At 39.3% G+C, this 15,292-nt stretch overlaps 1 protein-coding gene across 3 annotated transcripts; it reads right to left on the bottom strand.

The window, feature by feature from the left end:
- Positions 1 to 13: 13 nt before the first annotated feature.
- LOC139748756 (exonuclease 3'-5' domain-containing protein 2-like) lies at positions 14 to 14,046 on the bottom strand. Of its 3 annotated transcripts, XM_071662185.1 has the most exons (9): positions 13,650 to 14,046; positions 11,791 to 11,913; positions 11,079 to 11,106; positions 10,151 to 10,394; positions 8,598 to 8,757; positions 5,569 to 5,655; positions 5,113 to 5,316; positions 2,348 to 2,549; positions 14 to 1,283 (listed from the first exon to the last, which is right to left on the bottom strand). In XM_071662185.1, exons 4-9 carry the CDS (start codon positions 10,360 to 10,362, stop codon positions 289 to 291), a joined length of 1,860 nt encoding a protein of 619 aa, XP_071518286.1. In that variant the 5' UTR covers positions 10,363 to 10,394; positions 11,079 to 11,106; positions 11,791 to 11,913; positions 13,650 to 14,046; the 3' UTR covers positions 14 to 288. The 3 variants fall into 3 exon arrangements, with proteins under 3 accessions (XP_071518286.1, XP_071518285.1, XP_071518287.1); XM_071662184.1 differs by lacking the exon at positions 11,079 to 11,106 and having other exon boundaries at positions 13,650 to 14,045; XM_071662186.1 differs by lacking the exon at positions 11,079 to 11,106 and having other exon boundaries at positions 10,327 to 10,394; positions 13,650 to 13,787.
- Between the last annotated feature and the right edge of the window lie 1,246 nt (positions 14,047 to 15,292).

Here is a 15,292-nt window from a genome sequence, read left to right as displayed (position 1 = left end):
AGATGTTTTGTGCTTTTGGAAGTATTTTATTGTACACAAATATGGGTTTTTACCACTAACTGCTATTCTTGTGAGTGTGATTGCTTCTGAATTTATTATACAGCATGAGGGCACTGATCTCATACAGGCCTCCTTAACATCTGCACAGAATGACTAGTGCAGTGAAAAAATTTTTGCTATGATATCTCACAGGAAAGGAAGCTGATTCAAGAATTCAACCATTTATGCACTGGCTGCAGGGAACAGAAAAAATGCTGATTTGTGTACAAACCAGCCACATAAAAAGGGTTAATGCAACTCCCAGAAAATCTTTGAATTTACTGGGTCCTGCTGGGGATTATATGGAATGTCGATCATACCCTCTGAACCCACCAAAAGAATCTTATATCTGAGGCGTTCTGGGTGGTCCAGCGGGTAATGGCTCATTTTAAGATGTATTTTGCAAATATTATGAGTAACAGACCAACCATCAGGCATGTAATGTGGCTTCATGGTGTCTAGGAAGTGCTGTCGCCACCTCTGTTCAAGCTTCACTATCCCAACCTTCTTGTATGCTTCATATATCCTTTGGCCATGAGCTTGATAATTTTCATTCAAGATGTTCACATTCAAAGTAGCTGCATTCTGGAGATGATCCTCAGTTATCTCCTCTATCTCAAAAAAGTTTTTGACGATGTTTTCAAGTTTCATAATTCTCTTTTGTGGGATTCTGGCACGGTTTTGCAATAAAGCTCCAGCAGCACTCCTAACACTCTTAAGAGAAGAGTCCATGATGACCTTCACATCTTGTTCTGTGCCTATTGGACTATTAAATTCTTTAGCAAGTTTAGATCTGAGAGTATTGTCATGCAAGTTACTTTGTCTGTGGCAGTCTATACACAGTAGAACAACGTCATGGCTTTGGTGATCTTTCAGAATGTCAGGGAAATGTTTGCGATATTCATGGGGTACCACATTCTTTCTAATATACGACTCATTCTTACCACATACAACACAAATGTTTTGCCGCTCCTGAAGATAAAATTTCCCATCTTCTCTCTCAGCAAGTGAACGACCAGCAGGTTCAAAATTAAGGCGAACAATAACTGGGTCTTCACTAACCAATTCCCCAAGACCTTTTTCCACATACCAGAATGCCTTTTTTGGGTCACAAGTACAAAGAGGTTCATCATCTGGGGCCCAGAGCTGGCAGTTATGGTATAAGGGGCCCTTGCGTGTGCAGTATGATCGGTATGAAGTCTTCATTTTCATGGAAAGTCCTGGACGATTACTGGGTGCAAGCCCTGTGGGAATGTATGTTTTTATTATTTAGAAAGCAGAGGTCTGTAATTCATATGAATACAGGTAGATGTTTCATAGGATAGTATACAATAATTGTAATGAGTTCAAGGATAAGAAACACAAAGTTAAACTACTTGAATGATTAGGTAAAAGTATTCAGTTGGAATGTGAACTAGGAGCCTATGCAAACACTGTGCTAGAGTCGCCTTCTGCCAGTAGTCTGTTAAGGGTGAGGCACTAATGGTTAAGAAGCGGTGCTGAAATTCACTAGTTATAGAGACTATTGCTGTGGCCACCCCCCGAGGGAGTTACAGTTGGGAACAGGCAACAGAGATATAGATAGATAAACAGATGGGTGTTATATAAGTGGTACAAAAATTCATATAAGTGTAGGAAATACAACATTCAGTCCCTGCTTAATGTTGGAGATTCTTTCCTGGAAAGAACAACTTTGTGGAACCACTGGATGGTGAATCCCATTTTACTATAAGACTCAATGGGAAAAGGGGTTAACATTCTTGGGATAAGTTTCTCATTAGAGTTTTCACTAAAACATATGAATCTTCAACTGAAAAAGATGCTGAAGGATGAAACTGACTAATCATTTAAGAGGAAAATTCTAGCACTTTAAAAACACCGATAACATATAATGACCACTTATATTCCATGGTTTTATTGTTGGAATGGGGTATTTATATATACCAAGATCAGAAATTCTATAAGAGAGAGAGAGAGAGAGAGAGAGAGAGAGAGAGAGAGAGAGAGAGAGAGAGAGAGAGAGAGAGAGAGAGGCAATGTACAAAATAAATGAAAGTGCAAAATTCACAGTCCTGAGAGACAGCAATGGATGACTTCCATTAAACTGGTAAACAGAGACATTACAATGATATGGATACAAGTCAGTAAGGTCAGAGAGAAAGGCTGACTCATAATATATATTTGAAAGTATATATACTCCGACCATATTTTGGATGGCTTTTCATATCTCCTAGCCAAAATTTCATCATCAGATTATTGCATGTAATTCAAGCAAAGGCTACTGGAGAACTTTCAACAACTCTGGTACCTCCATTCTGATGCCTGGTGGGATTACAGAACTTGAGATCGAGTAGCCCTTGACAAGTCTGATGGACAGCTGTGGACAAATGATGGTGCCATCTTGGCAGCGGAAGGAAGGGAATTAGTGGGGAGGATAATACCCACAATCTTTCCACCAGCATCACTAAGATATGAATGCCTGCCAGAGCATCCTCCGCAGCATACCTCTCCTGTAAATAAAATTTAAATTATGTGTTTATCAGACGACATTATCAGTACATCTCTAGATTAAATAATCCGCCAAAGATGTCACACTACCACAGAAATCTTTGTCACATGCCTGGACTTCAAGGAGTGATGAAACCAGATTAGGTGTTTTTTTTTTTTCATACTTTGTCGCTGTCTCCCGCGTTTGCGAGGTAGCGCAAGGAAACAGACAAAAGAAATAGCCCAACCCCCCCCCCCATACACATGTATATACATACGTCCACACACGCAAATATACATACCTACACAGCTTTCCATGGTTTACCCCAGACGCTTCACATGCCTTGATTCAATCCACTGACAGCACGTCAACCCCGGTATACCACATCGCTCCAATTCACTCTATTCCTTGCCCTCCTTTCACCCTCCTGCATGTTCAGGCCCCGATTACACAAAATCTTTTTCACTCCATCTTTCCACCTCCAATTTGGTCTCCCTCTTCTCCTTGCTCCCTCCACCTCCGACACATATATCCTCTTGGTCAATCTTTCCTCACTCATCCTCTCCATGTGCCCAAACCACTTCAAAACACCCTCTTCTGCTCTCTCAACCACGCTCTTTTTATTTCCACACATCTCTCTTACCCTTACGTTACTCACTCGATCAAACCACCTCACACCACACATTGTCCTCAAACATCTCATTTCCAGCACATCCATCCTCCTGCGCACAACTCTATCCATAGCCCACGCCTCGCAACCATACAACATTGTTGGAACCACTATTCCTTCAAACATACCCATTTTTGCTTTCCGAGATAATGTTCTCGACTTCCACACATTCTTCAAGGCCCCCAGAATTTTCGCCCCCTCCCCCACCCTATGATCCACTTCCGCTTCCATGGTTCCATCCGCTGCCAGATCCACTCCCAGATATCTAAAACACTTCGCTTCCTCCAGTTTTTCTCCATTCAAACTCACCTCCCAATTGACTTGACCCTCAACCCTACTGTACCTAATAACCTTGCTCTTATTCACATTTACTCTTAACTTTCTTCTTCCACACACTTTACCAAACTCAGTCACCAGCTTCTGCAGTTTCTCACATGAATCAGCCACCAGCGCTGTATCATCAGCGAACAACAACTGACTCACTTCCCAAGCTCTCTCATCCCCAACAGACTTCATACTTGCCCCTCTTTCCAAAACTCTTGCATTTACCTCCCTAACAACCCCATCCATAAACAAATTAAACAACCATGGAGACATCACACACCCCTGCCGCAAACCTACATTCACTGGAATCTCATATTTATTCACTTTCCACAAATGTACTCATCAACATAACTCCCTCACTTTACTATAGTAAAGTATTCCCAAAGATAGACATAGGATTTTTTCATACACATTCACCATTTCCCATGTTACTGTCAAGAACAGATGACTGAGCTTTAAAAAGGAAAATCTTCACTTAGCCTCATTCTCTGATTTTTCTTTTGGAAAAGTAAAAAGGGGGGAGGATTTCCAGCCAACCACTCTCACACATTTTAGTTGCCTTCTATGACAAACAAGGAATACATGGGAGGTATTGTTCCTCCCCTATCCCCAGGGATAAGACAAATAGAAAAGAAAACACATTGCATACAGTATAGTACAATGAGCTTGTCAAGTACCATTATGAATTTAGTTGAAGTTTTTACTCCACTATTTCTGATTATATATTACACACCAAATAATACCAAAATGGGTTTTTGGTGAATTTCTAAAGAGGATGAAGTATATAGTATAATTCTTTTATGGTGTAACATGCATCACTGGAATTTATGCTCACTTCCCAAATCTCAAGGTTCTATGCTTCAAATCCAGGAAGCACTAAGCAGTACAGAATGCAAGAGCTTTGATCCTACAGGTTTTCAAACAAGAAGGTGAGCAAACAAGAAGGATGAGACTTGTGAGATTTGCAAGTTCACTAAGGACTGTTATCATTCATAATTTCTTGGGATTTCCCATTCAAATGTACTGTGCTAAATCTAGAGAATGGATGTGACCAAATGAGGCCATTCTTCATCTGCTCCTGGTGCTACCTCGCAATGCAGGAAACGGAGAACCATTAAGAAAAAAGCTTTACTTCTAAAGCTGAAATCAAGTAATGCAAAAGCACTGCAAACACTTATCAGCATCAACATTTTATTTACATGAGACTGACAAGGATCTAAAAGTTGAACAAGTTCAAATGAAGACACAGATGGTCCACTATTTCAGCAAAGGTAATTACCACCAAAAGGGGACATGGTTGATTGAGAGTTACCCCAAGCAATGTGTCTCATGAATGGAGATTTCATGTTAACTTGGTGTTTGACTAGTAAGCTCCCACAAGCTAGTCACCGTTAAATATCTTAAGTTTCCATTCTAAGGATTTCTGTGCTACATTCTTCTCTAATTGGCCTTGGATGAAGTAAAGTCATTATGTAGTTCTTAAATTGCAAACAAAATTACTAGATGGCCCTTGGGATTGTGCAACATTATTATTGTAAATGTGAATTATTTGTAAAACACAGCAGAGGACTATGAATAAGACAGACAGTACCTGTCTCTTGGTTAAGGTGTCAGCTTCCCAGTTGCTCGCCCTAACTCGCCAGTCCTTGTCCAGTGTGCGTCCAAGGTACTTCTGTGATAATGCATTCAACCCCATGCCACCAGCTGACTTCCCTCCGCCCAAAGTATCTGGACCAGATGACTCAGATCTGTGACACTGCAGAACAAGGTAACGAAGGTCAACACATCCTTGCACCTGGAAAAAAAGAAAACCAGGGAGAAAAACTGAAGACAAGTTTATAAGAAATTAAGAAAAAATAAAATTCATCAAACTACATGCACATCACCACTTTTTCATTCACTGCTAAACAACTGTTGCCTTTATGACAGGTGAATATACAGAAAAAAAAGAGGCCAAAACTTCACAGAGTAAGCTGACTATGTATGGGCAGGATCAGGTTACATTAACCATATTTTTTTGGCTCATAGAACAAAAACTTTTACTTACTTTTATGTCATAATCCACCGCCAGATAGCTGCTGTCATCAATAGGTCCAATGCCCACTTTTAAAACTGATTTATCCTCCAAGAAAGTCTGAGAAAAGTGAAAGTAAAAACATCACAGTGGGGCGTGATGGCCACTTTGTTCTCCCTGAGGTACAACACAAAGCAAAACAACAGTGTTTGATTCTTTTATTTGTTATACTTAGTCCCTGTCTCTTGCATTAGTGAGGTTGTGCAAGGAAGCAGACGAAAGAATGGCCCAACCCACCTACATACACATATATATACATAAACGCCCACACACGAACATATACATACATCATACAAAGCTCCAACAGCCAGGATCGAACCTGGGACCCCTTGTGCAAGAGGCAGGCATGCTAACCGCTAGGCTAAGGGACTGTATAATAGGAAACAACTATTCGAAATACTAAGTACTCGAATACCCTTCGTCTCACAATGGTGAGCAACAGGGTCTATTGGTTGTTTCCGAACAGAACACATAGCCAGCTGATAGCGTTTTACAGAACCTGACTGTACAACGCGGAGTTACAGTCAGGTTCGGTCAAACGCTATCAGCTGGCTATGTGTTCTGTTCGGAAACAACCGATAGACCCCGTTGCCCACCATTGTGAGACGAAGGGTATTCGAGTACTTGATATTTCGAATAGTTGTTTCCTATTATACAGTCCCTTAGCCTAGTGGTTAGCATGCCTGCCTCTTGCACAAGGGGTCCCAGGTTCGATCCTGGCTGTTGGAGCTTTGTATGTTCTATGAAGGTGCGCGTTCATATACACTTTATTCGTATATACATACATATACATATCAACGTACATATACATACCCAGAGATATACTTATATAAATATGTAAATATTCACACTTGCTGCCTTCATCCATTCCCATTGCCATCCTGCCACACATGAAATGGCAGCCCCTCCCCCCACGTGCGCAAGGTAGCGCTAGGAAAAGACAACAAAGGCTACATTCGTTCACACTCAGTCTCTAGCTGTCATGTGGAATGAACCGAAACCACAGCTCCCTTTCCACATTCAGGCCCCACAAAATTTTTCAATGGTTTACCCTATACGCTTCACATACCCTGGTTCAATCCATTGACAGCACGTTGACCTGGTATATCACATCGTTCCAATTCACTCTATTCCTTGCACGCCTTTCACCCTCCTGTATGTTCAGGCCCCAATCGCTCAAAATATTTTTCACTCCATCCTTCCACCTCCAATTTGGTCTCCCACTCCTCCTTGTCCATCCACCTCTGACACATATATCCTCTTTGTCAATCTTTTCTCACTCATTCTCTCCATGCGACCAAACCATTTCAATATGCCCTCTTCTGCTCTCTCAACCACACTTTTTATTACCACACATCTCTCTTATCCTTTCATTACTTACTCGATCAAACCACCTCACACCACATGTTGTCCTCAAAAATTTCATTTCCAACATACCCACCCTCCTCTACACAACCCTATCTATAGCCCATGCCTTGCAACCATATAACATTGTTGGAACCACTATTTCTTCAAACACACCCATTTTTGCTCTGAGATAATGTTCTCACCTTCCACACATTCTTCAATGCTCCCAGAACCTTCGCCCCCTCCCCCACCCTGTGACTCACTTCCACTTCCATGGTTCCATCTGCTGCTTAATCCACTCCCAGATATCTAAAACTCTTCACTTCCTCCAGTTTTTCTCCATTCAAACTTACCTCCCAATTTACTGGTCCCTCAACCCTACTGAACCTAATAACCTTGCTCTTATTCACATTTACTCTTGGCTTTCTTCTTTCACACACTTTACCAAACTCAGTCACCAACTTTTGTAGTTTCTCACTCGAATCAGCCACCAGTGCTGTATCATCAGCGAACAACAACTGACTCACTTCCCAAGCTCTCTCATCCACAGCAGACTGCATACTTGCCCCTCTTTCCAAAACTCTTGCATTCACCTCCCTAACAACCCCATCCATAAACAAATTAAACAACCACGGAGACATCATGCACCCCTGTCACAAACCAACTTTCACTGGGAACCAATCACTTTCCTCTCTTCCTACTCGTACACATGCCTTACATCCTTGATAAAAACTTTTCACTGCTTCTAGCAACTTTCCTCCCACACCATATACTCTTAATACCTTCCACAGAGCATCTCTATCAACTCTATCATATGCCTTCTCCAGATCCATAAATGCTACATACAAATCCATCTGTTTATCTAAGTATTTCTCACATACATTCTTCAAAGCAAACACCTGATCCACACATCCTCTACCACTTCTTCCCCACTTCTTCTACCACTGTTCTTCCCCAATCTGATGCTCTGTACATGCCTTCACCCTCTCAATAAATACCCTCCCATATAATTTCTCAGAAATGCTCAGCAAACTTCTTTCTTTCTTTTAAACTATTCGCCATTTCCCACGTTAGTGAGGTAGCATTAAGAACAGAGGACTGGGCCTTTGAGGGAATACCCTCACCTGGCCCAATTCTCTGTTCCTTCTTTTGGAAAATTAAAAAAAAAAAACGAGAGGGGAGGATTTCCAGCCCCCCGCTCCCTCCCCTTTTAGTCGCCTTCTACGACACGCAGGGAATACGTGGGAAGTATTCTTAATCCCCTATCCCCAGGGATAAAACTTATACCTCAGTAATTTGAACACTCACATTTATCCCCTTTGCCTTTGTACAATGGCACTATGCATGCATTCTGCCAATCCTCAGGCACTTCAATGTTTGATGTAATAACAAATTGTATACATTTTGTTCAGAACAAGTCTATGACTAAGCAAGCTAATGCAAAAAATCTAAAGCATATCACTGCATACCACTAACTGGAAGGCAATGAAATCAATACTCAAGTTTGCCATAAAACTTTGGAAAATCTAAAAAACATGTAAACTTTACCTATCCCTCAAAGCAAAGTTTTCTGCCATATGTTTTGTCTCAAAAATCTTCTCTCAGTAACTTAAGAACTATTCAGCAATGTTCTAGCAATATATACCTAAACTTACCTTAAGAGTGCTAGGAAAATTTGGCTTCATGTGGGATAATCGCACCAAGACACATAACCCAGAACATGATGCCAGCTGCATAAGTGCCACTGGACGACGAGACCCTTTCACCTGCACCCACTCACAGTCAAAACCCACAGCCCCCTCATGCTGTGCTTCCCTGACAAGGGAGTAAAATTACACCAATAAACCAAAAGTATCACACAAAACAAACCAGCAGTTCTGCCAGCTCCTTGAATCACATATACAATTTTCATGATTTATCAATTTTGTGGTTTTCTGTGATCAATTCTTTAGTCAGTCTAAAAAAACTAATGAATTAAATAATTCCAGTTCAGGGATAATGTGTGAATAATGCTGGAAGACTTTAAAAAATCTGGTTTTGGTGCATTATACATGACAGATAAAGAGTGGATGTGAGGAAATAAGACCATTTCTTATTCTATTCCTGGTGCTACCGTGCTAACATGGGAAGGTGAACAGGTATGAAACAAGAAAATCGTGTTAAAAAATAACGTTCAACATCTTTAACTTAGCAGATGTGATTCATTATCCTATCATGAAAATTTTCTAAAGGATTATCAAATGCATGAGTCATGTCTTCTATCTGAACATCAAAAATTTTTCATACACACTAGAACTAATCATAAACAAAAGTACAAGTGATAAGAACAAGCAAACTTTAAAAGCAAAAGAGTTGGCAAACAACACCTTTTAAGGCACTTATATACTCTCTATATTCGCACTTTTGTATTACAAAATCTTCTAAAAAGCTAATAAAAAAATCTAGATATGGCAGGAAGACAAAGGAGCAGAACAGTGTAACAGGACAGTTGGGTGTTTGTAAGAAAAATTAATATCTTAGCTCAGATATGCAGGAAAGCACAGACAAAACCAATATGGCAAAATTGAGAAGACATGGAATACAAAGGACTGAAAGGGAGTCCTTAATGCATCATGGCAACAAAAAAGAAATAAATGATGCAAAAGAAGGATGATTTAAGCACAGAAGTGATACAAAGAAAATCATATAATGACAAGTGTATACTTGAGAAGAGAATGGCTAAATATAAGCAGGAATATGAAAAACTGGTTAAAAATAAGAACATTAAGATCACATTGGTGCCACACAGGTGGACAAACATGTATATAAATATATCTGTCGGTGTGCAATTGTCAAATCATTTGAAAAAAGATTTCTATGTATAGTATAGCATTTACTCTTTTACTAGGCATTATCACATATATCCACCATATGGTATTCTCTTCTCCTTTGGCTCAAGTCATCTAGAACTAAGTGTCATGTTATCTTTAAGTCTGTAACTTGCACACTATACTACCAACTTCATATCTGGTCATTATATTAGCAAGAATACTGTCTCATCATCAAACATTAAAACTACTGAACCATAGCATGACATTATGACACCATAAATAAAAGCACAAATTCAAATCACAGAGGCTTCTAATAAAGACAGTACAATATGGGACTCTGTACCCTGCAACTATGTAGCGGTAAGTAAAAGAACGACGAACAAACCAATTCTTCATACCTTTGGAGCCTTGGGAGCACTTTGGCCCAGCTTTCCTCATTAGTGACCACATGGACATTCCTCTGCACTGTCTTTATAGATCTAAGCATCCTCCAAGAACAAACCATTTGGGCAATGGCACCACGGTAATGGAACAATGCTACCGTACTTCCTACACCAAGCAAAATACCACTAACCAAGGCTTGGTGTTCAGGTATCCAGCTTTTGGTCATCTCTGCACAATGGCCAACATAAACTCATCAGACTGAAATGGACAACTAAGATTTAGAATACAAAAAGCTAAAAATATCACGATTCTTCCACACCGGAATCCATGTATTTCTATTACAATTACCATGTATTTTTCATGCAATTATTCTTGTAGAATATGATACAACAGCAGGTTTCAGGATAGCCTAAACAACTTGTCTGCATCTTTCCTGTTATATGCGTTAGCCAATCTTAATTTTCTACACTTGTACATCTGATCCTCTTTTGATATATCACGAAGATTTTTGGCTACAGCTTGTTTATTCTATCCTATTGTATACATTAAGACCAGAAAAGAAAGAGTACGTATTTAAAGATATAATCAAATGACATAAAACTGGATTAAATGCTCCAAGATTTGAATCTGTGTTTAGTAGATACTTCTGAATCAGTAATCTTCCTAGTACACATATAACATATAAAACTTCAGCAAGCTTAGCTTCTAAATCTTTCTGGTCAAATACCTCAATGCAATTCACTTAACATCTGAAGAAAAAAAATGACTATTATTTCCAGACAAAATGAAAGGTAGCATAAACAAAAACACCACATGATGTTCGACTGATCATCATATTAAACATCACAGCATAAGATTTACAAAATGCTGAATATTTTCTAAACTATATCTACGATTTCATTTACGAAGCAGATTCATAATATCAGCAAGCTACAAACAAACCTTTTAAACTGGCGATCAGTGACACAAACTGGGGAAAGAAAAAGTAACAGGCTTTACTAACCCACTTAATAATATTCTGAGGGATGAAGAATTTACATGCAAACATCATAAATACATATCCAGATCAAATTCCATCACAATGTTAAGAGAACTTTGACTTGGTTGTATGACAGGGGTTCAAATATGGATGGTTGAACTGTGGACTATCAAACTTCCACAAACATTCACCTCACCACAAGAAGAATTTTAACTAAAATGGAGATTGTTCTCAAAGCTGATGTTCTGAATATATATCATTGTTCCCCTAAACACTGTCCATGAACTGTACATTCAGGATGTGTCTTGCTGAATCAAATCAATAGTTCAGGTTTCAATTATTGTTAGATTTTATAACCAAGAAGCATTTAAAGTCAGAATGATACTAAAATGGATCAGGCTGGGCTATTTGTATAAAAAAAAAATCACTGGACTAAGCTGTAATCTTATCTAACAAAAAACTATACCAAAATGTGGTAATTGGAAGTGCTTTAACTCAATTTCACTTTAATCGCTACCATCTGAACATAATATGAGGTACTGTATTTTTACCTGTTGGCAACACAATAAAATATAAATTAACAGATAGGTAGGCATTCAGATGAACAGACAATTCTACAAAACAAGACTATATGATTGGTAACAGTCACAGAGCTGCTGATAAATTGCTTCTAACCTCACTGGAGTGTGTAGAGTGCAGCCATGGCTCTCAGGGATTGATCTGGCAAGGTGCAGGTAAACTTGAAGAATGATTCCACTTATCAAACATTGTATTTCATGCAGTGTGCAGTCTATTTACCTTTAAAAATACAGATCATTATTAACAGAAGCATACTATTGTAATTACGGTACAGTAATGGTACAAGCGCAGGAACTTGCCATATTTCAACACAAAATTTCATAATCACAACATGCCTATATTCTGCTTAGTACACTTAAAATGTCAATCAAATTTGCCCCTTTGCATTAACATCTTCCTTAATGGTATCATCCAGGAACTTTTCAAAGGGTCCTGCAGTCCAAGAATGCACTGCTTCCACTAGCAGGGAAATGTAGACTCCTTTGGAGTGAGAAGTTCTTTGGCAGGACTGTACCTCTAAAGCTAGAGCCGTGCCAAACATGACTTTTCACTTGTGATGTGCCCTCTGGCAGGTGGAGCTCAGTAGCCTCAAAAGCATAAATACAGGAAGAAACAATATTCTTCTGCATATCTATAATAGAGAGAAATTCTTTGAGAGGAGATATGACATACGGTAATTATGGATACAAATGCTTTATTTGACGGACTTTCTACGATAAAAAAAAATAAGATATGCCTCCCAACTTTTACTAGAAGCTGAAATTACAAAATGAAAATAATTTCCTGGTTGGTTTCTGGGTTTCATATCCAAAAGTATCTCCCGTGTAATATTTGATTATATACGAAAATAACTGCTTTTCTAAAAGCCAGCACTCTTTGCTCTGGGATAGTGGTGTTAAGAGTGATCCATGCTATAATCACATTACATAACTAACTGTTCCTTCTTCAATTAGAGACATCCGTTGCAGTAGCATTTTCAGTTCCAAGTATGTTGTTATTAGCACATGAAGAGAGTTCTGCCTAAGGTAGCTCTTATTGCCTAGAAGAGGCATCTAACTTCAGTAAAAACTAAGCTATGAGAACAACACAATCTAAAACAAAAAGAATCACACTAAATATTAAAAATCATGATATGCAAAAAGCTGAAAAAACATCGGAAATTGTTTGATTTCCATGAGTCAGTTCATTAACAGATTTATTGACTTTTCTAATTACACAAAAATCATTGCAATTATCAAAACTCTGACAAATGTTTTCTGATGTACAGAGAGGATTCTCAAAATTCATTAGAAAATTTTACGAAGTCTAACAGGTGTTGTTGTCAGAGGGAAGATCTTACTCTTTGCTATGTTGAAGTGTGGCACGAGTACTGGTTTAAAATGTCATACCAATCAACCTTACACCCAACCTGCGAGCCCCATTTTCCATCCAGCATTAGACTTCCCTGGATACGACCAACGATTTCAATTTGTGATGAATTCCAAGACTCCCCCTTTCGCACACCAAAACCAAAGTCTCCAGAAACCTCAGGAACAGCAAAACCTTGTCTTCTGAAGGGAAATTTCATAAAGCCATTGATAAAGTGGTGTATAAAACAGTAGAGGATTGTCTAAATATCCTCACACTTGTAAGTGACAGGAGCCATACGCTTCCCGGCACTTTGAAGACGCAGCTGTCCTCTGAGGTCCAGAAAGCACACAATTTTCCTCTCTTCAAAACCCACAGCTCTAGCGGGGCCAACCTAAACCCTAAATACTTAATAATTACCATACATCTCTTGGTATCATTACATGACATCAGGCGAAATTTGGGATCTGGTCTACACCTAACTCATCCCCCCATACATGAAATACATTTATACAAATATTGTCCAAATATATCATGAAATAGCGATGCCTCGCTACACTTAAGACAACCTTTAACTTAATGGACCTCGCTGACCCATGAATACTAACCTTAATTATATCTTCCATGAACACTTCAGCGACAAGTTCCTCTCTGCCCCTGACCACTCTCATGCCTCAGGCTCTCCGAGACGAGATGTTATAATTCGTTGATTAATAGAACTCTGGCCTTCAACTGCTTTTTTAAAGCTCTATACTGATAAACGTTCCGTCCAGCTGGGGGTTGGGGACCACGTTTCGTCCAATAACCTCAGGATTATTAACACTCTCCTCGGCTTCAGGAGCTCATGTTTGACTCCGTTATTATCATCTGGATGACGGTAGGTGTTCTATAGGTATGTATCCCTTCACGATGGGAGGCTGGAACAAGCTGTTCATGAGATGAACCAATCAGGGACGTAATCTGAGGTCAGGTTGTTTACATCCTCGAGATACAACGTTGGCCATGGTCGCGCTCAAACCACTAACTCTAATTAAGGAATATTTTGATCAGACTCGTTTTTCTGGTGGTTTAAATGGATAAAATACCTTCCCTGGTAGATTAAATAGAACTTAAGACTCTCAAGTTTATCATAAACCAAAGAGTTTTACAAGAATTTAAAGAAGGATGTTATGATTTTATTTTCTTCCTTTCGGATTCTCATTTCAGATTCGTATGTCGAATCGTCGAAATGTGACCTTTTTAACAGTGTTGGAATTAAGCCATAAATTTACAACAGCAAAAATCCTGATTATAGTTTATTTACACCAGTTTAATATTCTAATCAGTACCCTTATTTCTTTATTAGTGTCATCAATCAGACTCCAAAGTTCAATTTCGAATTTATCCAAAATTGGAATGCGGATCGGTCGGTCTGCTTGGCAATAAATTTCTATTAAATATCTATTAAGATGAGATGTCTTTATGTCTTTATTGTCATATTCTCTACATAATACAAAATGAAATTCTTTATGACTAGAAGCTTAATTCAAGGTCAGAGAGTATAAGAATTTTTTTTTTTTTTTTTTTTTTTTTTTTATACTTTGTCGCTGTCTCCCGCGTTTGCGAGGTAGCGCAAGGAAACAGACGAAAGAAATGGCCCAACCCCCCCCCCCCATACACATGTACATACACACGTCCACACACGCAAATATACATACCTACACAGCTTTCCATGGTTTACCCCAGACGCTTCACATGCCTTGCTTCAATCCACTGGCAGCACGTCAACCCCTGTATACCACATGACTCCAATTCACTCTATTTCTTGCCCTCCTTTCACCCTCCTGCATGTTCAGGCCCCGATCACACAAAATCTTTTTCACTCCATCTTTCCACCTCCAATTTGGTCTCCCTCTTCTCCTCGTTCCCTCCACCTCCGACACATATATCCTCTTGGTCAATCTCTCCTCTCATTCTCTCCATGTGCCCAAACCATTTCAAAACACCCTCTTCTGCTCTCTCAACCACGCTCTTTTTATTTCCACACATCTCTCTTACCCTTACGTTACTTACTCGATCAAACCACCTCACACCACACACTGTCCTCAAACATCTCATTTCCAGCACATCCATCCTCCTGCGCACATCTCTATCCATAGCCCACGCCTCGCAACCATACAACATTGTTGGAACCACTATTCCCTCAAACATACCCATTTTTGCTTTCGGAGATAATGTTCTCGACTTCCACACATTTTTCAAGGCTCCCAAA

The sequence above is a fragment of the Panulirus ornatus genome, chromosome 5, assembly GCF_036320965.1.
Source record: "Panulirus ornatus isolate Po-2019 chromosome 5, ASM3632096v1, whole genome shotgun sequence".
In the NCBI taxonomy this organism is placed as follows: Eukaryota; Metazoa; Arthropoda; class Malacostraca; order Decapoda; family Palinuridae; genus Panulirus; species Panulirus ornatus.
Note: the sequence above shows the minus strand (reverse complement) of the source record. Positions and strands in the feature narration are given on the sequence as shown.